The 26,912-nt window shown below is 53.2% G+C and overlaps 1 protein-coding gene and 1 long non-coding RNA gene across 4 annotated transcripts; both read right to left on the reverse strand.

Moving 5' to 3' along the window:
- Positions 1–106: 106 nt before the first annotated feature.
- Positions 107–19,160, reverse strand: SDCBP2 (syndecan binding protein 2). Of its 3 annotated transcripts, none has more exons than XM_019458939.2 (9): positions 18,530–19,160; positions 10,852–10,924; positions 10,140–10,194; positions 9,337–9,437; positions 4,439–4,597; positions 3,676–3,851; positions 3,427–3,598; positions 848–939; positions 107–608 (listed from the first exon to the last, which is right to left on the reverse strand). In XM_019458939.2, the coding sequence occupies exons 2-9, from the start codon at positions 10,903–10,905 to the stop codon at positions 554–556; spliced, it is 864 nt and encodes a 287-aa protein (XP_019314484.2). In that variant the 5' UTR covers positions 10,906–10,924; positions 18,530–19,160; the 3' UTR covers positions 107–553. The 3 variants fall into 3 exon arrangements, with proteins under 3 accessions (XP_019314484.2, XP_019314483.2, XP_019314486.2); XM_019458938.2 differs by lacking the exon at positions 18,530–19,160 and adding an exon at positions 14,114–14,469; XM_019458941.2 differs by lacking the exons at positions 9,337–9,437; positions 10,852–10,924; positions 18,530–19,160.
- Positions 19,161–19,175: 15 nt separating this feature from the next.
- LOC128773482 (uncharacterized) lies at positions 19,176–22,506 on the reverse strand. Its single transcript, XR_008417753.1, has 3 exons — positions 22,228–22,506; positions 21,479–22,196; positions 19,176–19,569 (listed from the first exon to the last, which is right to left on the reverse strand). It is a non-coding gene; the product is annotated as an uncharacterized LOC128773482 (long non-coding RNA).
- Positions 22,507–26,912: the final 4,406 nt, after the last annotated feature.

Below are 26,912 nucleotides of genomic sequence, written 5' to 3' on the forward strand. Positions count from 1 at the left end.
TGTGTCTTGAAAAAGCGGCGGTCTCACCACTGCTTAGAAGAAAACCAGGCCTGGTGGGTCACGGGACCAAGGATTCTGGAATTTTCAATTACTTTTGAAGAAGGGCTTCTGTTCAAAATCAAATCTTTATTCAAAAGAAGTGAAGGATTAGGACTCTGGCCAGTTTGTGACACACGGCAAGTACAGGAAAAAGAAAAAATCCTCTCAAAGAATGTAGTTCTGTTCTCTCAAAACGTGGAACTGTGTCTCTGGTGGAGGCGAAAATCTTGCAAGAGCCCCAGCTGCAACTTTAAGAAGTGTTGCGCCGACCTGCCTACGTGTCCGGCATCTAAACCCGCACAGAGAATCTCCGCCTGTGGGCCTCAGTCCAGCTCAGAGTCGGAGGCTCAGCGGAGGCCCGGTATCGGTGGCCGCCCCACGTGACCCTGCGTGGGACACGCCCCCTCCAGACGACCCCGCCCCCGGCAGCAGGCCCCTGGAACCCGGAGGACGCAGGACGCTCGCTGCTCTCCCCTGCAGGAGGGTGGGAGGGCTGCGCTGCCCTCCCCTGGCGTCAGGCATCTGGGATCGAGTGGTCCATGGTGTGGTGGAGCAGAGTCGGGGACAACCTAGATACAGCAACAACGACAGTCGCCCAAACCGGCAGCACCTTCTCCTCCCCACTAGCCCATACATCCCCCACGGGGTCCTTTATTTCCATTTCTGAGACTTTCAAATCGCCAGAAGCCACCAGCTCCCTGGAAGGGAGGGCAGGGGAGGGCAGGCCGGGAGCCTTGAGGAGGCTGAGGAGGTTGGTATGGCTGTGGGCAGGGGGGTGAGGGGGCAGGCAGGAGGGGGGCAGCCTTACTTTTTGACCATGTGCTCGTAGATCACGGTGGGGATGATGGTCAAGGTGACAACGCTCCCGGCCATGGCCAGAATCTCTGTGACCTCTTTGTCCTGGGGAGGAGGTGAGTGAGCAGTCACCCCGGGGGCAGAGGAGGGGTCAGCGCGGCCCCAGCCGGAGGACCTGCTGCCTCTAGGTGAGACTCCCAGGCAGACACCCAGGACAGGCCCGGGCCTGAGCAAGAACGCAGGCCCGCTGACCTGAGGACCCCTGCCCACCCTCACCCTGAAGGCCAGTCCTGTGGGCCCGAACACACCAGGGTGTCAGCACTGCTCGCCCCTCCCACCAGAGAGCTCCCAGAGCCCACATTTTCTATCCCATCTCCCTGACGCAGTCACACTCAGGTTCTGGCCCCAAAGCACAAGGAAAATTACCATGCGCAGGAACCATTAGGTGCACCTGTCCACCCAGTGGGCTCCTGGCAGCCAGCCAGCTGAGCCGAGCCCTCGTGGGACCTCTTCCTCTTACATCCGGTTGACCAGTAAAAAGAGAAAGGCCTACAGATACCATTCAGACCATGGAGAACAAGAAAGGACAAGCCTCCATGCAAAGCGGGCCAGATAGATCAAACTCTAAAGCTACGGCCACAGAAGAGCTTCGGCTCTTACTCTGAGACCGCTGACCTTTCACATACATCGAACCTGGCTGTGCGCTTAGTTGTCGCGGGACAAGTGGAGAAGACGTGTGAGATCGGACTGGTGACAGTGACAGGGTGGAACTAGATCAGCTTTGAGAAGCAAACCATCTACGGCTCGGAGCCTGGAGCCTGTTTCCGATTCTGTGTCTCCCTCTCTCTCTGCCCCTCCCCCGTTCATGCTCTGTCTCTCTCTGTCCCAAAAATAAATAAAAAAACGTTGAAAAAAAATTTAAGAAAAAAAAAAAAAGGGGCGCCTGGGTGGCGCAGTCGGTTAAGCGTCCGACTTCAGCCAGGTCACGATCTCGCGGTCCGTGAGTTCGAGCCCCGCGTCAGGCTCTGTGCTGACGGCTCGGAGCCTGGAGCCTGTTTCCGATTCTGTGTCTCCCTCTCTCTCTGCCCCTCCCCCGTTCATGCTCTGTCTCTCTCTGTCCCAAAAATAAATAAAAAAACGTTGAAAAAAAATTTAAGAGAAGCAAACCATCTCAAAAAGCATAGCCACCTGGGGCCCTTCAGGAAACAGACCCAGTCCTCAGAGCAACCAGCACCATGGTCTGCCAGGATAACTAACAAGTTCATGACGATGCCTTGAGCCTCTGGCGGGGAAGAATTTGCCGCACATTTTAGACTGACTGTTCTCCAGAATAGTGAAGATCAAAGAACTGGAAGGCCTGGAAAGGAGTGGATTCTCTAGGACCCGAGAGCAACGGCCACTCGCAATCCTTACTGGTGTAGCCAATTTTGGGGGCATAAGGCCTGACCCCCAAGGGAGGGGAGAATACACAGTGGGGGGCATCTTAGACCCACATCAGGAAGAACTTCCTGGCCACAATGCTTATGAGCCAAGAGCGCAAGCCTCCAAAGAAAGGGGGAGACTGTCAAGCGTGGAAAGCACATAAGGGACGGGATGGCCTGACGCCGGCCCTTGACAGGGGCCGAGAACGGGCTGAAAAGCTTGTGCCCGCTGTGGAGTGAGAAGCCGCTGCTCAGGCCACTTCTGCCGGGGGCGGGGGCTTGGGGAGGTTGGAGCTCTGGCCTCGGGTGAGGAAGGGACCCTCACTCTAAATCACACCTGCGACAGAACTGCTCTCGGTCGAGGTGCAGTGAGTCAGGATCAAACCACTATTCAGGGTGACCTGTTCAAGCCACATGACTCGCCATCTCTGTGGTCTGTTCCCTGAAGGTGCCCACCCCTCAGTCCGTGTCCACTAGACCCTAGACCCCTGCTCCTTCTTGCTTTTTAAAGTGATTTTTTTTAGAGAGAGAAAGAGAGCACAAGTGGGGGAAGTGGGGGGGGGGGGGAGAGAGAGAGAGAGAGAGAGAGAGAACGCATCCCAAGCAGGCTCCATCCTGCCAGTGCAGAGCCCAACCCGGGGTTCAATCCTGCAAACTGTGAGATCATGACCTCAACCGAAATCAAGAGTCAGACACTTAACCGACAGAGGCAGCCAGGCACCCCTCCTTCTTGCTTTTTAAAGATGAAACTCACCACACACACACCCTCAAAAGATGAACAGAGGTCAGAGTGTATTTCCGAACAGTCATTTTCTAAAGCATCCCTATTACTGACCGTGAGCCAGTGTGCAAGTAGATGTGCCGAGGGGGGAGGTGCCCTGCAAGCAGCTGCCCAGCCCGGCGTCCTGTCCTGCACGTGCCCTCTCGCCTCTCGCCCCTCCTTCTGCCTCTCCTCTGGCCTCCACGTGGTAGTGACAACAGGAATATTTACTGAGCACTTAGCCCGCGCCTGGCACTGTGCTCAGAGCTCTACCTTCCTTGTCTCACTGAACCCTCGCAGCAACCTCAGGATGAGGAAATGGAGGCTCGGATGGGGCAGCAGCCTGCCCACAGACACAAGCCTCCCCTCCACCCGGCAACCTCCCAGCCCCTCCGGTCCCGTGTGGCCCACCTTCAGCCCGATGACGTTCTGCCCGTTCACCTCACACACGGAGTGGTTGGTGAGGAGCCCGTTGCGGGCTGCGGAGCTCCCTCTGACCACAGAGACGACCTTTCCCTTCTTGATGACGAAGCCAACGTGGCCCGTGCTGTCCTTGTGCATGGTGACAGTCCGCTGGAACGGCCTGGCGGGCAGAGACAATGAGCTGCCTGGGACGCGGCTGGGGGCAGACAGAGAGGCTCCGGGGGCCAGGCCACTCACCTGTCCCGAACGACCATGACGATCTTCTCGGCCGATGCCCTCTTCAACACCCGGTGGGCTCTGTCTGTGCTCCAGCCGGCACAATCACACCCATCAATCTGCAGGATCTGATCTCCGAAGCGCAGCCCCACGAGAGACGCAGGGCTGTTGGCCTTCACCAGCTGCACAAAGAGCCCCTGGGGGAGGCGGGGCTCCACAGTCAGCTCCCCGGCCCGGTCTGTGCCCAGGTCCCTGTGCTGCTGTTCTCCTCCTGACCGCCTAGGAGCTACGGGGCACGGGGACCACAGCTCTGGGTGGGCAGGGCAGCAATTTTCCTGGGGAAACACTTTCCCGGGGAAGAAACGCTCCAGGCCGCGTAGCCAGGGAGCAGCTTTCAACCCTGGCTGGAGGCTCTACCCCCAACCCCCGGACTGCATGGCTTCTTGTGACGGCATCGGCACCCCTGGCTTCCACTGTCTACAGACAGCTGCCTGGAAGCCAGATCCCTGTGATGGAGGGGAGGGAGGGCGGGAGGCTCTGAGTAGCAGGAGCCCAGGAGGGGCAGGTGGAGGGTCCCTGCTGCTGGAGCCCAGTGTCAGCCCTAGGGCCTTGCAGGATGGAGACTGAGAGGAAGAGCCTGGGCTTGGGGTTGGGTGAGCCTCGGCTCCCCTGCCTGCTCTGTACCTTCCTTACCGCGGACAGGGCCCCGTGCTGCCCCATCTTGGGCCGGTGGCTGATACATTCGGGGATGCCCCCTTCTCTCCTGCCCAGCCCCCAGCCCTACCTGGTCGATGGCCTTTAGCCGCAGGCCCGTCTTGCCACGCTCGTCCTTGCACAGGTGGATCTCGCGCATTCCAGGCTTGATCTCTGCACGCCGCGCACCTTGGCTGTTCCCAGACACCGGTGCCACCAGCTGGCCCAGCAAGGGGCCAGAGCCCACCATCTGCACACACCAGGGTGGGGTCAGCCGGCCCCTGGGGCCTCGTAAGGGTGGGGAAAGGAAGATGTAGTGGTCCCTGGGCCCTATCCTATCCCCAGACCACACTCCTCTGTGGGGGCCACTAGGGGACATGGCTCCATGAAGCCACTAGGGGGCGTCAAAGTCTACACCGCTGAAAAACAGCCAGGGAAATGACGAGACACAGAGAGAGGATGAGTATACAGAAAGGGGACCCTCATTTTGCAAGGTACATTGGCATCAGGAGAGGACCCCTTTAAAATCCACCTAAAAATAAAAGAAAATTTCACAGCAAATAGTGAGCAACTGGGGGGGGGGGGGGAGGCTCAATTTGGTTTTTGTCTTGAAAAAAATTTAAGCAAAAAGTATAAAAATGAACGCTTTCCCCCTAGGCCCAGAACCAGGCCGGATGCCCACTCTCACCACTACTGTTAAATACGGTACTCGAACAACTGGCCAGAAGAATAAGGCAAGAAAAGGAAATGAAGGCATACAGATTGGAAAAGAAATAAAATGGTCCCTATTTGCAAATGCTATGTTGGTCTACTAGGAAATTCCCAGGAATCTACAAATAAACTCCTAGAACTCATCACTGAGTTCAGAAAAGTCACAGGATACGAGATCAACACACAAAAATCAACTGTATTTTTTATATACTAACAGTGAACGCATGGAAACTCATGCGCCTAGGAGCGCCTAGGTGGTTCAGTCGGTTGAGCGTCTAACTCTTGGTTTTGGCTCAGGTCATGATCTCACAGTTTCATGAGTTCGAGCCCCATATCAGGGCTTGGGTTTCTCTCTATCTCCCTCTCTCCCTGCCCCTCCCCCACTCATGCTGTCTCTCTCTCAAAATAAATAAAAACTTTTTAAAAAGTACAATACCAACTATAATCACTCAAAAATAAAAAACAGGAGATCCAACAAAACATATGTAAGAACTGTATACTGAAAAAAAAAACCAAGAAATGACTGATAAAACATATCAAAGCAGATCTAAGTAAATGGAAAGGTATTTTCTATTCATGGATCAGAAGAACAAAAATATGAACCCTGACCTAAGCCTCACACCTTACACAAAAATTAACTAAAATTTAGATAGACCAGAAAGGCCTGATCAACGAAAGAAAAAAAAAATCCATAAATTGAACATCATCAAAATTAAAAAACTTTTGTTCTGCTAGAGATCCTTTTAATAGCTTGAAAAGAGAAGCTACATTTGAGAGAAAATTTTTACAAACGACAGACCACACTCCAGACAAAGACTCTAGAATAAAGTCGAAGGACGAAGGACTCTAGAATAAAACGCTCTCCAAACTGGACTTAAAAAAACGAACAATCCATTGAGGAAAATGAACAAAACCTACGAACAGCATTTTACTGAAAAGAATTTACGGCTTGTAAACAGCACAGGAAAAGATGTTGAGCATCATGAGCCATCAAGGAAATGCAAACTAAGACCACGATGAGACATCACTGCACACCTGTCATAACAGCTAAAATTAGTGATGATGCTGGTGAGGAAGAGCCGGAGTGACACGTGTTGCTGGCAGGAAAATAAAATGGTACAGCCACTACGGTCACTCTCAAGATAGTTTAGAAGTTTCTTTTAAAAATGTAAACATGGGGCGCCTGGGTGGCTCAGTCGGTTAAGCGTCCGACTTTGGCTCAGGTCATGATCTCGCGGTCCGTGAGTTCAAGCCCCGCGTCGGGCTCTGTGCTGACAGCTCAGAGCTTGGAGCCTGTTTCAGATTCTGTGTCTCCCTCTCTCTGACCCTCCCCCGTTCATGCTCTGTCTCTGTCTCAAAAATAAATAAACGTTAAAAAAATAAAAATAAATAAATAAATAAATAAAAATGTAAACATGCACTTATAGGGGTGCCTGGGTGGCTCAGTCGGTTGAGCATCCGGCTTCGGCTCAGGTCATGATATCACGGCTCGTGAGTTCTAAGCCCCGTGTCGGGCTCTGTGCTGACAGCTCAGAGCCTGGAACCTGCTTTGGATTCTGTGTCCCCCTCTCTCTCCACCCCACCCCTGCTTGTGCTCTGTCTCTCTCTGTCTTTCAAAAATGAATAAACAGTAAAAAAAAATTTTTTTTTAAATGTAAACATGCACTTATCATATACCCTAGCAACTGCACTGCCGGACATTTATCCCAGAGAAAGGAAAACGTATGTCTGCACAAAAAACTGTACACAAATACCCACGATAACTTAGTCTGTAATAGCCCCACACTGGAAACCACTAAAACGACCCTCAGTGGGTTAAACAAACCTCAGTACCTCCATACCGTGGAATACTACTCAGCAACAAAATAGGGTGAACTAGGGGAGGTGGGTGGCGGGCAGGGGTATAGGTGATGGGGACGAAGGAGTACACTTGTCGTGATGAGCACAGGGTGATGTATATGGAACTGCCTGCTGAATCACTGTAGTGTATACCTGGAACTAATATCACGCTGTAAGTTAACTACACTGGAGATGAAATGAAATGAAATGAAATGAAATGCAATGAAATGAAATGAAATGAAAATGAAAATGAAAATGAAATGAAAATGAAATGAAATGAAATGAAATGAAATGAAATGAAATGAAATGAAATGAAATGAAATGAAATGAAAGCAAACAGGGGAGCCTGGGTGGCTTAGTCAGTTAAGCATCTGACTCTTGACTTCGGCTCAGGTCATGATCTCACAGGTTTATCAGATCAAGCCCCATGTGGGGCTCCATGCTGACAACTCAGAGCCTGCTTAGGATTCTCTCTTTCCCTCTCTCTCTGCCCCTCCTCTGCTCATACACACATACATGCTCTCTCTCTCTCAAAATAAACAAACATTTTAAAAAATAAAAACAGGGGCGCCTGGGTGGGTCAGTCGGTTAAGCATCCGACTTCGGCTCAGGTCATGATCTCATAGTTCAATGGGTTCGAGCTCGGCATTGGGATCTGTGCTGACAGCTTGGAGCCTGGAGCCTGCTTCAGACTCTGTATCTCCCTCTCTCCTTCTGCCCCTCCCCTGTTTGTGCTCTGTCTTTGTCTCTCAAAAATAAATAAACATTAAGAAAATTAAAAGAAATAAAGAAATAAAAACAAATAAGTAAAATGGGATGAGCTATTAATACAGTCAATAACCTGGAAACATTTCAAGGGCATTATACTGAGTGGAAAAAACCAATCTGGAAAGGATTCCATTTATATAACATTCTGAAACAAAATTATCGAGGCAGAAGCCAGACTAGTGGCCGCCAGGGATGAGGGATGGTGAGGGGGAGAAGGTGGGCCTGATTATGAAGGGTCAGCCCAAGGGAGACCTTTGTGATGATGAAATAGTCTGTGCCTCAGCTGCACTGGTACTTACGTGAGTCTATCTATGCAGGTGATAACAGTGACATCCCACTGCAGACACTCACTGTAGCAACACAAAAGACCCCCTTTCTTTACCCTGTAGTTATGCAGCCACTTCCCACATAACCACTGGGAAAACTGGAGGGAGGGTACAATCTTCTGTACCCTTCTCTGTGCTATCTTTGTGACTTCCCATGAATCTATGATTATTTAAAGATACAAAGTTTTAGGGGAGCCTGGGTGGCTCAGTCGGTTGGGCGTCTGACTTCAGCTCAGGTCATGATCTCACAGTCTGTGAGTTCGAGCCCCGCTTGGAGCTCTGTGCCGACAGCTCGGAGCCTGGAGCCTGCTTTGGATTCTGTGTCTCCCCCTCTCTCTGCCCCTCCCCTGCTCATGCTCCGTCTCTCTCTGTCTCAAAAATAAATAAAGACATTAAAAAAAACCTTTTTTTAATAAAAATAATAATAAAGATTAAAAGTTTTTAAAAATTAGAAAAATGAATTCATTTGTCATATTTTTATCAATATTTAGGTGAAACACACTCGTGTCCTAATTACTGGTAACAGAGAGGAATCAAATCAAAGGCTTCAAACTGAAGTTTATAGAACATGACTTTCCTTGCTTCATGTCTGTACTTCACAGCATGACTGTCAAGGGTCACTGGGCAGAAACACCCAGGTGTCACCAGTTTTGCTCAGGGCCCCACACGCCCTCATCCTTATGGGTTTTCTCCCATGAGGCCCTCATTTGCCAGTGGCTGTGTGTGTGGCTGTGGCGGTTCCCATCATGGTTCTGCCACTGACTTTCACCAGTTCAAGGATGGATGGCAGACAAGCACACTGACCAAGGCCCAAGGAGATGCTGGAGCTCCTTGGGAGGGGGCTTCAGTGAGGACTGAGTCTCTAAGTGAACCTATTTTCAGGAGTGAACATTTCTGTGTCAAGGTTTCTCTTGCTCCCTAAAACCATGGAGAGAAGGAATCAAGCAAGCATTATGGTTTATTTGGGGACCGGAGCTGGGTGACCAGCTACTTGCCCCTCGGCTCTGCCGTCCATGCACCGGCTCTCAAGGCACAGGCAGCTCCTTCATTCGAAGCCTGCAGGCTTGGGCTGGGTTTAATGCCCTGCCCTCCCTTCTCATCCAGCGGGCTCAGGCCAGCAGCCTGAAGCCACAGGTCAAAGGGCAGGCAGTGGCCCTCTAGCACCCAGGTCTGCAGGAAACCCCACAGCACTTTTAATAATGGTTCAAAATGAAAAGTGCTATCAAGAAACAGAGCCACAGGCATGCTGGGGAAGAGGAGATTCCAGTCGGTTTGAATGCCAGACCAACAAGGAGGAAGAGTTGGGAGATTCTGTGCCGACATTAGGCAAGAGACAAATACCTACACTAGCACCTTCTGGAATCTGAAGCAGGTTCTGCTGGACTTCTTGGCTGGAGAGGGAAAGACCCATATAATTTTCCAATTCCGCCAGGCTTGGGTACAAAACTGACGGGAAAGGAAGGGAAGGAAGAGGAAAGGTGTTACTCAAGAGTGTGAGCTTGGCCACACCTGCCTGGCTCCCATGTGGTCACTCGTTTGTATTAAGAAACAGGGCCTGGGGATACTTCCAAGATACTGTGCATACTTCCAAGAATGCACAGAACACTTGCTGGTGATGTGGGTTCTCCCCTCAGAAGGGCTGAGGGGCAGGGGTCTCCCCAGGAGCAGCCTGGGACACAGAATCCCTCATAGATCACTTTGCTGTTCAACTCAATGGACTTCCTTTGGCACTAGCTGGACATCCGACGCAGGGGTGGTGCTGGGGCTGTGACACCCCAGCTTCTAGGAAATCCACGGGCTGTGGGGGCTGTGGGAGGCCGGTGTGGGACCCCAGGGCAGCTCCAGGGAAACCGCATGGTGGCCAGGAGGGAGAGAGTGGCCTGAAGTCAACTGAGCTGCTACAGGACCTAAATCACGACTTCCACCAACAACTCAAAGGACCACCACAAACATCTTGGTCTCCTCACTCGGCCACAGAAGGTAGCCCCAAATCAGGGGAGTTAGTGGCCTTCGGGTCCCCCTCAAAGGGTTCTGCTGGGAGTAAATGTGCAGGAAGCCCACAGCACAGCGACAGACAAGAGGCAAGTGCCTGGAAGTGGCCACAAGAGGTCACTGTCAGTCAGGAACACCCCTGCCCTGCTCACTCACCTGAAGGCTGGGAGACTGGCAGGGCGGGCATCCTGGGCGCAGCTCTGGCCTGGGCCTGGGGACAGGTGGGGAGCACTGGTCAGCTGTGGCCTGGGGCTCCCTGAGGCTGAGGGTCAGGGCATTGGTTATGCTGGTGGGCCTAAGGTGGGGTGTCCATGAACCTGGGAGGTATGTAGATGCGGTCTCTCTAGGTGTTCCTGTTTCTGGGGGAGGTTCTCCTCACAGCCTGTGACCCGCCAACTGTCAGGTCCCACGTACTACCTGGGACAGCCAGAACAACTGAGGCCCCTCCCAACCGAATTCTCAGTCAAGAAGTCCCAAATTCCCAAAACCCACTGGAACCACAGGTGGATAGGAAGAAGAGGAGCTTCTGTGGATGAGCTGGCAAAACACCAGACCCCTGGGGTTTACTCTGGAAGCCTGTCTACAGTATGGAGTCTACCTGTACCCAATTGGAGGAAGCACTGGGACAGAGTGGGCACAAGAGAGGCCTGTCTGCTGCAGCTGCTTGGACTTTTCCATTCCTGCTGTAACTCCATTCCCTTAACCTCTGGACACCTGTCCACCAGCAGGCCCTACAGTGGCGACCTGCATGCCCAGGGGCCCTCAACACACAACGCCTTCCAAGACAAGCAAGCCTCCCTTACTTACCTTGGGGCAGTCACAAAGGCCCCATCAGGGGGCCTAGGCTAACACGCGCCCGGTGGCTTACCTGAATGGCTTGGTCCATCTTTAGGTCCTCCAGAGATGGGTACAGCGTGGACATGTCTGCTCCTTGGAACACTCTACAGGGCACAGAAAGTGAGGAGGGGTGACAGGAAGCATGGGCATCTACCTCCCATCCATGTGTACCACTCAGGACTCTCAGGATGAGAAAGATTATCGGGAAGGCATTGTCCCTGTTTTAGAGATGGGGGAGCTGAGTTTGAACCCAAGTCTGTTTTCTTCCCAAGCCCGTGATCGCCACCCTTGCAAAATTCCATCCCACCATGTTCACCTGATTCTGGGCTATATTGGCCAGGAAGAGGAGGACTAGGGGCCAAGTCCTTCCCGGTCATGTCTCAAAGGTCAGGCGGGCTTATGAGGTCTGATCACTCAGGATCCAAGTTCAATCTGGCAGGTTCATAGCGAGTACCGTCTGCATACCTGGCCTTTGTTAGGGGTGTGCACAACACCATCCCACAGCTACACAGAATTCAGTCCAGTGTTAAAGTAGGTGGGGTCTTAGTTACAACAGAAAGGCAACAGGGTACTTGAGAATCCCTCCCCCACCCTCCACACCCCTCTTCATCTCTGGGTATTTGAGCTCCTACTGTATACCACCCATTTCCAGCCTTAATCTTAGCCTGGGCTTCCACTCTTCTCCTTGTAAACCTCTGATCTCATGAAATGCAGTGTCTTGAGTTTTGCATTTAGGCAGTAGCCCAATTTGAATGTACAAAGTACTCTGCAAGGTCAAATAAAATCTGTTTGCATCTGGCCTGTGAGCTACCAGTTCCAACCTCTGGAGGAATCAGAAGTCCATGTGGGCCACTTCAGGGAATGTGGACTAGACACTGAGAGCAGTGGGGAGCCACCAGGGGGCTTGAAGCAAGGGTAAGACATCCCAGGCTCATGCGGAAGGCCTATTGGCTACATGTGGAGAACAACTAGAGAGGAGGCAAGGCCCACTGGCAGATGTCGTAGCCCCTGGGGAGAGGCGGGAAGGTGGGGAGGTCTGCACAACAGCCTGGGGCTTAGGGGTGGGATGCGGGAGAGAAGGGATTTGATGGCAAATTAGAAGGAATGGTGTGCGTGAAGGGTCAAGGCAGTAGGTGCAGAAGGAGAAGGAGCAGTGATGGATGAGGACGACCTTGGCCCCTGTGGGTCACTCAGGGAAGATGCCCAGAGGATTTGCACCTGGGCAGGCGGGACTGGTGTCCCATCACCCCTGGCACACAGCCCACTCAGTTCCTGTGACCACCCCCGCCACCCCTTTACTGTGTACAGCTGTTCTGATGTCCTGATGACGCCACCTTCCTAGGATGGACATGAAGACCAGGGGTCCCAAATATGTTTCACTCACCTCTCAGTCTCGTTTTTTGTTTTTTCAAGTTTGAGCTAGTGCCGACCTTTTAAAGTCTGGGAAAATAAGATTCTTCACTTCTAATTTGTATTGAAAAAAAAACAAAAACAGCTGGCAACGCGAGAGCAGAGATCGTGCATGGCAACACCCAGTCCAGGCCGCGTTGCAATCTCTGCCTCTTAGACAGGGCTGCCTGTGTATTCTTGGTTCCCAAAGTTTCCAGCTGGCAATTTACACTTCCTGCTTGGCTCCTGAAGGCAGGCTGCTCCAGACCCTTGCCCTAGTCTAGTCTTTGGAGCAGAAATGATACCCTCAAAAGGAACAGAGATTGTCCCAGGGGGAGAGGGAGACTGGCTCTGAACCCCTTTAGACCCACTGGGGGAACAGACCCCTTTGTCTGTGGCCTTCCCCTGCACACACTCGGGGAGATTTTTATCTTGGGACAGTCCTCAGCAGGTACCATCTGTCAAAAACAAGTCACTGTTTCCAGGATCATGCATGAAGAGCAGATATGAAAGTAAGAGGCCAACCCTGCCCTGCTTTTTCTAACACTGAAGCAGCACAGCAGTTATATTTTTAGCGGCTGCCCTCTGGGAGAGCAGAATTGGAGATCCACTTCCTGGAAGTCACCCCCAGGCCAGGACCACACAACACCTTCTCTGCGTCTGGGACCTTCGCCACTGCCACCTTCTGCGAGCCCCACCTCAGTTTTGGGCTCTGGGCAGAACCGAGAAGCAGCTATTCCCCCAACTTTGAACAGTTTATGATACAGCGGGGAATGGCTCCTAGCCAGCAAATAGGCTGGGTCTCATTCAATCATCCCTCTATCCACTGACAGCATTTGGGTATCTACGGCGTGCCGGGGACCCTGGGCCTGTTTTAGTCGTCCTGGTCCCTCTGCTTGGCACACCACCCTTTGCTATGTGGTGGTCTTTAAAGGCTTAGCTCCAATGCTGTTTCTTAGGTTGTCTTTTTCAGGCCATCGGACCCCCTGCTACTTGGCTGGGTCTCCACGTGTTCCTAACCCTGACCTGTGCTGCCTCTATCATCAAGCTATTTATCATATTACACAATTAACATCTGGGTATTTTCTCATACTAGACCCCGCCTCACGAGGGCAGAGGCTGTGTCTGTTCACTACACTGTGCCTCCCCACCACACATGCATGGTGGCAAAAACTGTTATTTGAATAACTCAGTGGTTTTCCAAGAACAGATTGGAAATTTGTGTGGGGACTTGGGGTGTCACAAGACTGAGGGGACACTAATAACATTTAAGACACAGCGAGCAGACACCTGGACCTCTTGTAAGGCACAGAATGGTTCACCATAAAAAACTGTCCTCCATCCTGTGCAATTTTCCCAGCGTCCTTCCAAACCTTCATGTGGGCAAAAAAGCCTGCTTGCAACCTATCTTATATACAGATACGATGAGTTTTGGCGTGCCCGAGTGGCTCAGTTGGTTAGGTGACCGACTCTTGATTTCGGCTCAGGTCATGATCTCAGGGGTTTGTGAGTTCAAGCCCCACATCAGGCTTTACGCTGACAGTGCAGAGCCTGCTTGGGATTCTCTCTCTCTCCCTGCCCCTCCCCCACTTGCTGTCTCAAAAATAAAAACTTAAAAAAAAATACAGTGAGTTTTTCCTGGTTTTAATATGCAATATGTTATCCAGAAATGCATATACCAGGCTAATCAAGGGAGGTCGTACTCTGTTTTGTTCACCATTTTGGAAAATCAGTGTCAGTCCTTCTCACCACCGGTGAGTCACCAGAACACGCCCATGTGTGTCTGCATTGTGGCTGTCATCCGAATTACACATTTGTATACAAATATCTAGCCTTTGACTCGAGAAGTCAAATACAAACTGTCGGCAAAATTCAGGTGAACACTGTCTTAAGTCCAAACTTACTCATTTTACGTTAGGCACAAACATCACCTGGTGTAATCCAGTTCCAGCCTTTACAAAGTGAGGTGCATAGTCTTTTACTATAAATTATTTTCATTGCCCGTGTGTCGCCTTTATAACAAATACAGGGCATCATACTGATTTTTTTTCACCCCCGGGGAACCACCGTTCCGGACGAATCCGCCTCCTCTCTCAGACTCAATTTCCCCGACTTCCGCAGGTAGGCACAAACTCCACGCACTGGGGACCGGTGGAGGCCCCGCTGGTCGCGAGGGACTGTTCTTCACCCCAGCCTCAGTTTCCCAATCTGTCACACCGCTCAACATTTCCAAACTACTCCCAGGCGGCTCCACCACTCGCTTCAAACCGGACCGGAAGCGACGTCTCGCGGCCGCTGTGGGCTACCGCGCCTGCGCAGAGACCCCGCCAGGCCGCGAGGGCTGGCTGCCGCATCTAGAACGCATGCGCCTCACCCACCCAGGCCCGCGCGGCGCCCGCGATGGCTCCCAGATTGCCCCGCGGTAGCGGGGTGGAAAATGGCGGTCTTCTCTCTCTCTGCGCGGGTGGTAAGCTGGCTGGGTTGCTAGAATCCAGCCGGCCTCTCGCCTTATCCAGGTGCTCGTGGCTGGCGCCAGCACCCACAAAAAGAAATCAGGTAAAGCTGCAGAGGAAGGGATGGGAAGGCTCGATCGGGCCCCTTGACCCCTCTTGACTGGAGGCTGCGCGGCTCAAATCGAGCTTTAAAAGGAGCGCGCGTACCCCATGCCGCTGACTCCAGAGGGCCATTCACGGCCTCCAGAGGAGGGAGGAGGCGGTTGATCCGTTTCCTGCTGAGAAGATTCTGTTCTAAGGCAGCTGTGGGAGGGGAGAAGGGTAAAGACACTCCTGCGCTCCGCGCTCCCCGCTCCTCGCTGCCTGTTGCTGGAGAAGAAGGTCCCTCTTGTTCGCCAAGGCTGCCGAAGCAGTTCTCGAGTATTTCCTACCTGTTGTGACATCGTCGGCCCTCCCACTCTTTCTCTCGCCGTTTGTTTTGTTTTGTTTTTTCCTTGCCTGGCGCTGACTTCTGACCAGGTGCTTAGCTGCAGGTGTCCCCCCACCCCTACGCAGATTCACCCTGGGATCCCACCCGATAGTGGCTGAGTGAGCCCCGCTACCCAGGATAGGGGTTTGTGCTTGGCCGGGCAGATCACTTCCCACAGCCGAATTGGACCCACTGCTTCTTATAAGGGATTCGGGCAGTTTGGCTTATGGGATGCAGGACAAAAGGCTAAGGCAACCAGGAAAGCCCGATGGTTTGGGATGAATGATGAATAGGTGACTATGAGATTCTTTGGTCTAGAGAAGAGAGGTTTGCCTAATTCTGTGCGTGTGGGGGGATTTGGGGGAAAGCTTAGAATTGAGGGATCAGAAAGTTTAGAATTGAAGTTCACCAGAGGAACAAGGGGGAGGGAGAAGGCATGAATGGCATTCAAGACAGGGAACAGCACCTGAGAAGGCATGGAGGCATGAACTAGCAGAGTGAGTTTTAGTATCAGAAGGCAGTCTGGAATGAATGAAATGCAGGGTGAGTGTGGAAAGTGAGGAGGTGTGACGGCAGAAGGTAACAAGAGTCAGGTCATGGAGATGTGAATTCCACGTTGAAATTTAGAGATTTATCCTGAGGGCAGGAGTTGGGTATGGCTCCCAAGCACAGAAGCTGAGGTGAACTCACACCAGATTTCTGGCTCAGGCCACGAAATGGATTTGGTAGCCAGCTGTAGAGGGCAGCAAAGCTAGGAAAAAATGAGGTAATAAAGATCTGGAAGGCAGCTGGACCCTTAGGTCTGGGCCTCCCTATCCCTGGAGTAGCACACTCCACTTCCACCCTCTTGAACCAACTTCCTACCTCCCTCCCTTCCCTCTTTCCTCCCTCCCTCCTGGATTGGATTTGTGCTGTGCTGTATTTGCCTATCTCCCTCCCCAGTGCCTGGCACACAGCAGGCATCCAGCTACTGTTTCTTAAAGGAATGGAAAAGACAGAGGGGGAAGAGAAAGCCAAAAAAAGTCCTTTGAAGAGAAACCCTGGGCCTAGAAAGGGAGGGAAAAAAAAAAAAACACCAACAAACCAGTGCCCTGATGAGGTAGATTGAAAGGCTGCCTCCTACGATCTGACAGTGCTCAGTTCAGTACCGGCTTCCTGCAATTAATTGGCTCCTCTGAAAGGAAAATAACCCATCTCTCTCAAAGGAATTTTCCTTCCCCCTGCACTTCACAGAATTTCCATCCCTGAGTTTCTGTGCTTTTTTTGGATATAAGCAATACCACCACCCACAACAGTCCAGCAGTCAGGTCCTTGGAGATCAAGAGGGCTCACAAGGGCGTCAGCTTCCATCTTTGGACTTTGGGATGAGAACACTCCTTTGGCACACCTTGTTCCAACCGGCTGAAACTACAGGACTCCTACTTGTTCCTGTGGACAGCTCATCCACCCTTCAGAAGACAGTGTGTGCGGGAGGGAAGCGTGGGTTAGTGTCAGAGGAATAGCTCCTAGAAGGCCAGATTAGCCCAGGGAAGTGGGGAGTTAGAAAGGAAGAGGCTGTTGCTAGGCCACCAGCAGGTACCCTCCTCCCCCTCAGGGCTGTACCGCATGCTGGAGAAAAGCTGTGAACGTCTACAGGGAATGCAGGTGCTCCCAAATGCAGGCCCTGGAGAGGCAGAGCAGGAGCAAATCCTGGGAGGCAGGCAGGACTGGATTCGGACTGCTGCCTCTCGCTGGTGCAAATAAGCACGGACAAGTCCCTTGTGAGTGTCCTTTTGTGATACAGGTAACAGGGTGACAGTACTTGCATCACAGAGTTGTCGTGGGGACGTAAAGATCCTTAAAAAGAGGGGCGCCTGGGTGGCTCGGTCGGTTAAGCGTCCAACTTCGGCTCGGGTCATGATCTCGCGGTGTGTGAGTTCGAGCCCCGCGTCGGGCTCTGTGCTGACAAGCTCCAAGCCTGGAACCTGCTTCGGATTCAGTGTCTCCCTCTCTCTGCCCCTCCCCTGCTTGCGCTCTGTCTCTCAAAAATAAATAAATGTTAAAAAAAAAAAAATTAAAGATCCTTAAAAAGAGAGATCTGTATAGAGTGCAACTTGGCATGTAAAGGGCATGCAGTCATCATTAGCTATTCATTCAGGACCTTTACTGAGTAGCTACGTCCTTGGGCTGTTCTACGTACTGAGGCAGGGAGCAAAAGGAAAATCTGTCCTTGAGGAGGGTTTCTTTCTAGCTGGATAAGTGTGTTTGCTGTGGTAGGAAGTGATGGGGAGAAAGATAACGCAGGATGGAGGGTGGAGTGTCCAGAAGGGCCTCACTGCCAGGTGGGGGTGGCAAGTGACTTGTGTAAAAGCCTAAAGGGGCAGGGAAGAGCAGGAAGAGTGACGAGGTGGAGGGCGTGGCCACTGCGGCGGCAGCCCTGAGGTGGGCACGCCTGTTGTTTCGAGGTCATCTGGCTGGTGAGACTGGAGTCCATCGTTCGGAGGGGGAGCAGTGATGAAGAGGTCACAGGAGGAGTGAGCAGGCCAGTTCCCCAGGATTTGGCATTTACTCTGCTGAGATGGGAGCCACTGGAGAACGTTGAGCAGCAGAGCGACATGGTCCAACTTAAATTTTAACAGTCCCCCCCTCTTGTCGACGTTTGGAGAACAGACCAGAGGGGCAGGGGTGGACGCAGGGAGCCCCGGTAAGCAGCGATGGTGCTGTCAGAATCGTTACTGGTTTGGAAATCAACATTTTTAGACAAAGAAAAACTAGGTAAAAACAAAAAAGAATTGTTTTAGTTTGGGCCGCCCCAGGTAACGAGCCAGTGTGGCAGCCTCGTCTGAAGCACCATTTTCTGAGACTGTGCTGTGCGGAGGGCACAGACTCTCCCCTCACGGCCATGAGCTCATTCAGTTCTCCCGACGGTGTGTGTGGGGAGTGGGGGGAGAGGTTTCCAGTCTCCACAGGAAGAAACCAGTTCTGAGAAGGTCAGGCCACTGGCCCAGCTCCCCAGCAGCTTTTTCCTTGCCGTGGTAGGGAAGTTGCTAGAAACCGCTTCAGACAGAGAAAACAAGTAACAGAAACCGAGGCCTGCACTCCCAGTGCCTTGTGGAAACCCACTCTTTGCCTGGCCTTCCAAAAGCACACTTCAAGGAACAGAGTGGGGGGGGGGGGTCCCATCTCTCGAACACTGGCACAGGCCATCAGAAGGAGCCCGCAGCCCTCACGGTGTCTGGATAAAGATCACTGGGCCCTCGAACTGACCCAGGGCTGGGGTCAGAGAAGGAGACGCCAGTTCACATTGTGCTCCCAGAGGGAGGCACCTTGAAAGGAAGCTGCCTGGGAACCCAGGAGGGTCAGGATAGCGAGAAAGCAAGCCTGACTCGGTCCCAGTCAGTACAGGCCCCCGCTCTTACCTGCCGGCCAGATGCTGCCGAACGTCCTTTTCCGGCTACTGCCAAGAGAGTCTGTTCCCCTCCCTGGAGGGTGGTGGCCCTTGTCCCAGCCAGGTTCTGGCTCTGGGAAGGGTGGTGCCCGCCCCGCCCCCTGTCAGCTGACTCAGCCGGGTGGACCCAGGTAAGAGCCCCGTGAGCCTGTGAACCAGGCAGGTCACAAGGCCCAGAGCACGGCTTGGGCCTTAGTGCAGATGTGGAGGCGGGGTCAGGGGCACACAGCTGCTGTTGGGAGGGGTAGGAACCAAGACTTCTGGGCCTTGAGGAAATCGGAATCGGATTGAACGTCCCGTCCTGCTGAACATGAGGACGGTTTGATGGGTATCCGGGGTCTTAAAAAACGGCCGTAAGTTGTGACCCAGCGTTTCCCCTCTAGGAATGTGTTATAATAAACTAGGCATTGAGGTCCCATCACCACACTGCTTATCACAGGGAAATCCGGAAATCCCAATGCCCATCCCTGGGGTCTGGTTAAACACATCCATGCTTTCAGAAGGTCACAAAGCTGTTAATGTCATTTAAGGGAAGACAGCAAGGAAATGTTCCTGAGACACTGGCAAGATATTGAAAAATCAATGTTGTGATTCTGATCTTGTGTTTGGTTTTCGGGTTTGTTTTTTTTTTTTTTGAAAAGCGGATATGCATTGCCAACAGTCTGGGAGGACATGTACTAAAATGCTGGAAAGTCTGGATGGCGGGGTATGTGTTCCAAGGTGCTGAGGGTGGGGTGGGTTTGCTTTTAAAGTTAGTTTTTGCTTTGAATGCTCATGATTTTTGTAAGGCGGGGAGCAAATTAAGTTTGTTTTTAAAAAAGTATTTAAGGACGCCTTGGTGGCTCAGTCAGTTAAGCCTCCAGCTTCAGCTCAGGTCATGATCTCATGGTTCACAGGTTCGAGCCCCGCGTCGGGCTCTGTGCTGGCAGCTCAGAGCCTGGAACCTGCTTCGGATTCTGTGTCTCCCTCTCTCTCTGCCCCTCTCTCGCTCGCGCTCTGTCTCTGTCAAAACTGAATAAACATAGAAAAAAAATTTTTAACAATAAATAAACTTTTCAAAATAATAAAAATAAAAAGGAATTTAGATAGGTTGTCTGCAGAAAGAGCAACAAAAGCCGTGTGCTGGGGTGGGAGGGGATTTTTTCTAGTACCCTCTTTGGTGCCTCTTAAATTTGGAAAGATCCGACTGTATTACCTATCCCCCCAAACAGTCAAATAAAATCACATAGCAAAGTGGGAGGAAAATAATTCAGGTCCTATTGGGTTTGGTTGGACACAGGTGCCTGTCACATTTGGTGCCTGGAGAGGGCCTGGGGACCTGCGTGCTGGGCAGTCCCGTGAGGAATGACGCAGGGCACCCACCCAGGGTGGGGTGAGTATCGAGACCGCTCACAGGACAGGCAGGCTCACGTCATAGTCCCCATGACGGGCCTGGGCAGAGCTGCACTAGCCTTGGGCGTCCGTCACATCCTGACTGGGGACCCAGCTGGTGTTCAGCCCCACGGAGGAGACACTGCCAGCCTCTGGGGGGCTTACAGCCAAGAGTCCTACGCAGGAAACGGAACAGGAACCGGAGCAAGAAAGGCAGTTGCCACTAATCGAGCACTTACTGCCCCCTGTGTTTTAAAGGCATCGTCTCAATGGCTTATATCCTCCCTGCTAAGTAGGTGTGACAGGCAAAGTGCCTCTCAAGTTACACAGCTGGAAAATGGCTCCAAGGTCATGTTTTCTCTTCAGTGAGACAAATGCCACTTGAAGCTGAGGTGTGGACATACCTGAAGGCTGAGCCATATGGGTCTGAAGCAATAAGCCATGGGGGATGGACCAGGCCAGGTCTTCAAGGCCAAAGAAAAGTAGGAAATAGCGAGTCTAAATGAACCACGTGACCGCCCCCCACACACACACACACACACACACACACACACACACACACACACACCCCTCAGTTCACTCGGTCACAGTCTGAAAGGGTCTTTGAGAGGAAGCCAACCCAGAGGGTAAGGGACTTGCCTGTGGTCACACAGCACGTCAGCACAGAGCTGGGGCAAGAACTCGGGTCCCCTCACCCCCACCTGCATGCAGGGGCTTCGTTCCACTCCACGGTGTTCTGGCCACCTCCCTTTCCCACGTCTCCCCGCATCCAGCTACCCGGGAGGATCTCTCGGGGTCATGCCCCTGCCCACAGTCTTCAGTGGCTCCCTACCAAAGGGTCAGGACTGAACTCCCAGACCGGACATGGGGCCTCCACAGCCTGTCCCGTTACTGCCTTTTCAGGCGGAATCTCCCCCCCCCCGCCCCCCCCCCCCGCCCCGGTCTCACGTACACTTCACACGTCCGTACCTGTGCCTGCCTGCTACTTCTGGAACGCCTCCCCTGCCCCACCAGACCACTCCTCTTCCAGGAGGGCACCCTGGTCACCCGCATCCGTGGGGCCTTCCCAGCCTCTGAGCTCCGGGTCAGACTCTTCCTGTGTACGTTAGGCTGCCAGTTGAACCCAAAGCTCCCTGAGGACAGGGCCTAGTTACTAGATCTATAGCGGCTGTTTTCAGGATAAAAATGGGAACTTGTGCTCCGACCAGGATATAGTTCTGCTGTTACACATGCGTGTGAACAATCTTCAAAAGTCTAAGACACGGGTATCCCAATATGCAGCTGTATGCTCAGAAACCCCCTAACAGCGCCCTGCCGGCCGTTCCCGCGGAGCCTAGACGTCGCAGACAGCCACTGCCACCTGGATTTAGCCTGTGGGGTGAAACCTCTGTGCCGTCTGGAATGGGCGCTCTGGGAGGGCAGGGGCCCGGCCTGTGGGGCTCTTGTCCCTAGGGCCCAGCACTGTGCCTGGCACACAGTAGGCTCTTTGAAGTGTTTGCTGAACGAACAAACGAATGCCCCTCTATCAGTTACAAACGCAGTGGCTCACCCTTATTTAACAGATGGGCTGCCTTGGGGCATCTGATCCGAGGCCCAGATCTGTGACGTTGAGCACGTAGTACACTTGTCTCAGCTTCTGTTTCCACATCTACAGATAGAAGTAGCGGTACCTGCTTTACAGGCTCATCCTGAGGGTTAGATGTTGCCAGCCTAAGACCCAGCTCGATCAGCACACGTTCAGTTTCTGACTTCCTCGTGGAATCGGTCTGGCTGTAAGTTACCGGAACACAAGTCATCTGGCTCAAGTGAAAAGGCAGGTGCTCTCTCTTCCTGGAAGAAGGAGGAATGGCTGCTGAGCAGACAGAAGCACCAGCTGTGGGCCCCTACCCTCTGCGTGGACTCCGGATGGCGGGGCCCTGCCGCTGCACCCACACCACTGAATGCTGGCTGGCAGAGCTGTCTGTGGAGCTCCTCTGCATGTTGGGCATCTCCGATTCTTCCCAGCGGCCCCCAGATTTAGAGAGCGAAGTACCTTGCCCAGGGCCACACAGCCTGAGTGGTAAGGCCAGACCTTGGCTGTAAACTGAACAAAGCTTCCTGGTCTCAGAGTCTCCCATTCCTGAGCAACTGGCCATAGAAGTTTGAGGTGGTAGCTGGCGGCCCTAGGGAGTCAGAGGTCCAGGAGGCTGATGTCCCACACTCCCTCGCACTTGTACCCCGCTTGGTCCCACCCACCACCTCAGCCCCTTTCCTGGAAACACAGGCACCTGCCGGTCCCTTTCCTGGAAACACAGGCACCTGCCGGAGACCCCAACCTCTAACGCCCTCACACTACCCCAAGGTGGTATCTTATTGTATGGATGCGGAATCCCACTCTGCCTGGATTTAAATCCCTACTCGGGCCACGCGACCTTACACAAGTGACTTTACCTCTCTGGGCCTCGGTTTCCCCACCTGAGAGATGAGGAGAAAAATTTCACCTTGTATTTATTAGCACAGATAGAGTACTTGCATAATGCCTGGCTCATGGGAAGGGCTAACTAAACTTGGACCATTCTAGTATCTATGTTATCGGATTACTGCCTTGCTGAAGTGAGAAAAGGATCCATTACTGCTGTAAATGTGATCAAAGATGAACCCTGCAGAAACTCCCTGCATCCTTTCTGGAACATAAGTCCAAGTTGGACTCTGCCTGAGAAGGTTACTGTAGAAGCTTCTGGTGAGAGTGAAACCAATGTCAGGGGCCCCACTACTGTGCTGGCTCAGCCACATGGGCCCTCACCACCCTCCATTTTGCTTCCCAAGAGCAGTGGCCCCCGCCACTGGCAGCACAGACCTCTGGGGGGGGGGGGGGACATGTGTTAACAATACAGATCCCGGGGGCCCCTTCAGCCTCGCCACATCCAACTCTGGGAGTGGGGTCCACGAATCTGCCTTTGACTCCCCTCTCAGGTGATTCTGACATGAATTACACGAACGCTACCCTCTGCCACGTCTTCCTGACCCAGTTTCTTCTCAGTCCCATGCCAACAACACGCTGGGTGCGGGGCTTCCCTTCCCCGACCTCCTCTGACCCCCCAAATCTGTCAAAAAGCGACCTCCGGAGTGTTGTAACAGGAAAGGAAACCAAGGCTCAGGGGTAGGCCGTGGAGCCAGGGTCACGCCTTCGGGAAGTCACAGAACGGGGATTGGAACCCAGAACCTTCATGCTTTCCCCTTGCGAATGTGTATCCTTAAAGGTGCTGGTGCCAACCCCAGATCTGGGCCTGGGTCTCCTCTTGGGATTTCCCAGCAAAAGCTGGTTTTGCTCCAGCCAGGCTCTGGCTGGAGGCACAGAGAGAGCAACCAAACACACAGGGAGCTTGGGGTAAGGGAAGGCCAGCAATTCAGGGAAGAGCCTCAAAAGGGAGGGTCAGTACTTGGGCGCGGGGAGCAGAGCCAGCGGGGGTTTGTGGCTGCGGTCAGCAGAGACCGGCCGCGGGTTACTTAAGCAGGAAAGGAACTTACCGAACACCACTGGGGAGCCAACGGGCTAGAAGAGTCAGAGGGCCAGCTTGGAGTTCTCATGGCTTCGGCCCCCTGCGTGGGGAACTGAGCGGGCAGCCCATCCCGCTGACACCCAGCCGTGGTCAGTCCCTGCAGACCTCTGTCCCTGATGACTCCAGAAACTGGACGGAGGCACCACCAGAATGGGCCTATGTGCCCCTGCCTCCTTGGGTCACGGATTCCTCCAAAGGTCTGTGCAGGGGACTGTGGCTGGTCGCACCTGGGTCATGTGCCCAGGCCCTCACTGCAAAGCATGCTGGTACACTGGGGCTCCTCTATTGGAAGCATCATTAGGTGGGGGACTCATCTGATACGGGAAGGGGCTTTGAAAATAGGGCAGCCAATAAAAATGACAGGTGTCCACTAAGACCAGGGGTGGGGCTGACCCACCAGTCACTGAGGGCTTCTGTGCACCAGCCACTGCATTAAGTGGTTCACATCCGTTACTTTAATCCTGTCTACAGGAATAATGCCCCGTTTACACGTGAGAAAGCTCAGGCTCGTGCGAGTGGCGGGTCACACTATTGACCCCAAGTCCATCAGACACGTGGCCAGGGCTCCTGACCACCCACGCATGTGTCATTGCCTTGTGCCTCCTGGGACTGAGACTAGCCCACAAAGCCCGACTGCACGCTTGCCTGACCCTTGCCTCCAGCCTGCCTCCTCGCACAGAGGAGGATGATCCCCCAGCACTCTGGGAGGGGCGTGGGGCTGGTATTATTGCCCCATTTTATAGACGGGAAACCTGAGTACAGTTGGGGTGCTTATCTGGCTCACGGTGGAGTCAGTGCAGAGCTGGGGTCTCTCCCCACTGGGCAGCTCTCTCTGCCTCACATCCTAGCCGCCCTTCTGCAACCTGCATGGAAACCCAGGTGGGAAAACCACCCCCTACAACGAATGTTTGCCTGGCAGAGCAGTAGTCCTGGGGATGGCTGTGGGGTGGAGGTCTGGGGGACTGGGGCAGAAATGAAGGTGAAGAAAGTTCTAGAAGGCATGTTCAGAGCCCCACTCCCCGGGCTGTCCAGTTGCTCCTGGAGAAAATGATCCCAGTCCCCTCAACCTGCCCAGAGATCCCTCTTGTCAAGGCCCTTCTGTGATGTACCTGATACCGCGGGCCTTCTCTAGCTGGGCCCCAAACCACGTGAGACATGTGGCACACCTTCCCGGGGAGTCCGTTTTTATAGGATGTTTTGTGAAGCATTCATCCTATGCCACGTCTCCCTGCCCTTCACAATTGTCACGCTCACTGCGTAGGACCTACACTGTCCAGGACGGCGGCCAGTGCTGCGGACACGACAGCTACAGTCCAGACGGCAGGAGGGAGGGGGTGGGACAAGAACGACACCTCCCGCTGGGTCAGCCTCCTACAGGAAGCCCACCTGGAAGCAGACCTCAACTTACTTAGGCAAGAATCTAGATACACAGCTACACAGCTGCATGCGGATCTGGGAATGGAGTCCGCGGGCTGGGCACGCTGCCAGGGTAACACTGGGGTTCTGTTATGAAGGAAAAGGGGGAACATGGATATTGGGTGGGCAGCGATCCGTCTCAGCCGCTCATGCCCAACGTGCTAAGATCCAACAAAGGGCCAGCCCAGTGTCACCCCGGTCCCTGCCGGTCCTGGGGCACCATGTAGAGTCGGTTTGGGCATTTGGTATTCTAGACCCGTGCCAGACCTCCTCTCTCAGGCCTGTGAGCCCCAGGAGGCAGTATTCGTCTCCTCGATCACCCCAGAGCCAGCTATCAGGCAAACAGAGACCACCCATACAGCTCAGAGCCCCCCGAAATCATTCAAACTAGCCAATCCTAAACTGTCCGCCTTGCCCTGTCTTGCCTTTCCCACGGAAACCCCAATAAATGCCATGGTCCAAGCCACACCCCCTCCTGTCTTCTGCCTCCCGCCTACCCTGGTGTATTTCCACGAGGTCCTGCATGGCCTGTGTGCCTCCTGCCTCCTGTCTCTAGGACCTGTGAGTGTTAGAAACTCCTCTGGGGCGCCTGGCTGGCTCAGTTGGGAAAGCGTGCGACTCTTGATCTTGGGGTTGTGAGTTCGAGCCCCACACGGTGTAGAGATTACTTAAAAAATAATAATAATAAATAACAAGTCTCCTCTGTGTTCTCACCAGACTGACCATCTCGTGAAAGAACACAAAACAGGTCTTTAGGGACAGAATGTCCCCCACACTGTTTCTCCCTTCCACTTTGGTTTTGCTTTCTGGAGATTTCTGCCAGTCTCGGTAGGCTGGGTCACACTGCACTAACAAACAGCCCCACATCCTAGTGGCTCCTAACACTATTTCTCATGTACATGGCATGTCCACATAGGGCTGGAGGGCTCTCAACCGCTTCCCATTCCGGGGCCCAGGGCAATGGAGCAGCCACCATCTCAAAAGCTGTCAGTAGTCACGGGGTCTCCACCTGGCAATAATGTCCCACCCTGAGGTGACAGATGTCACTTCTCACACTTCCTTGGCCATGGCTAGTCACATGACCCCACCTAATCTCAGGGGACAGAAAGGCGTAGTCCCACCACATGCATGAAGGGCAGAGCATGGGAAGGAATATGGAGAATGACATTAACAAGGACCTCAGGCCTCCGTCTGGGGTGTCTGCCAGGCAGCTGTGACCACCAGAGCTCGGGCAGGGGGAGCAGCTGTGCCCTGGGGTGCGGCACACAGCCCAGCTGAACCTACCTAGGGCGAGGGGGAACTGGAGAGAAGGAAAGACACGACGTTCCAGAGCCCGGGGCTGTGGTGCCTGACAGTCCTACCTTCCAGTTCCAGCCACTTCCGTAAAAATCGGAACAGCATTTCCCAAAAGGTGGAATTTTAGTGAAGATCACATGGGGAAATGTGCCTTTATACTCCCAGTGGCTGTCCCTGGAAGGTGATACTTTTTTGGTGGAAGAACTTTTTGCCGTACTAAGCCCTTTGATGAATTAGGGTAAATGTGAGAACAGAAGCTCGGCTGAGAGTGGCTTGGGGGGAGGCGTTATGGGGGGCAGTTACAAAATCACAATATATTCCTAAGATTTCTTTGGGAGTGACTTTATTTGGGACGGCTTTGAAAGGGTTGATGGCGATTATGGGGGTATCCAAGCAACCCCCGCTGCCCCCATAGAAACTGGGAACAGATCAACCGTTCGGCATAACAGAGAGGGTTTGGGTGTTTCTGTGGCAGTCCACAAGACCAGGGGGCAGATAGAAAAGGGAGCAGGGGGAAGGAAGGCAGCAAGAGGGTACTCTAGGAACAGGTTTTGTAAGCCCCGATTCCTTCTCATTCCTTAAATCCCGAGTAAACTTCCTCTGTTGACGGGTGGCTCACTCCTGCACCATCAGCACTGAAAGCCAACCTGTGGCCACAGAAGCCCCTCTGCCTCCTGGGGCTGGGGGGTGGGGAGAACCCATATCAAAAGCCAGACGTGGTCCTGCCCAGTG

The sequence above is a fragment of the Panthera pardus genome, unplaced genomic scaffold, assembly GCF_024362965.1.
Source record: "Panthera pardus isolate Hobbes unplaced genomic scaffold, ASM2436296v1 HiC_scaffold_25, whole genome shotgun sequence".
NCBI classification, from domain to species: domain Eukaryota; kingdom Metazoa; phylum Chordata; class Mammalia; order Carnivora; family Felidae; genus Panthera; species Panthera pardus.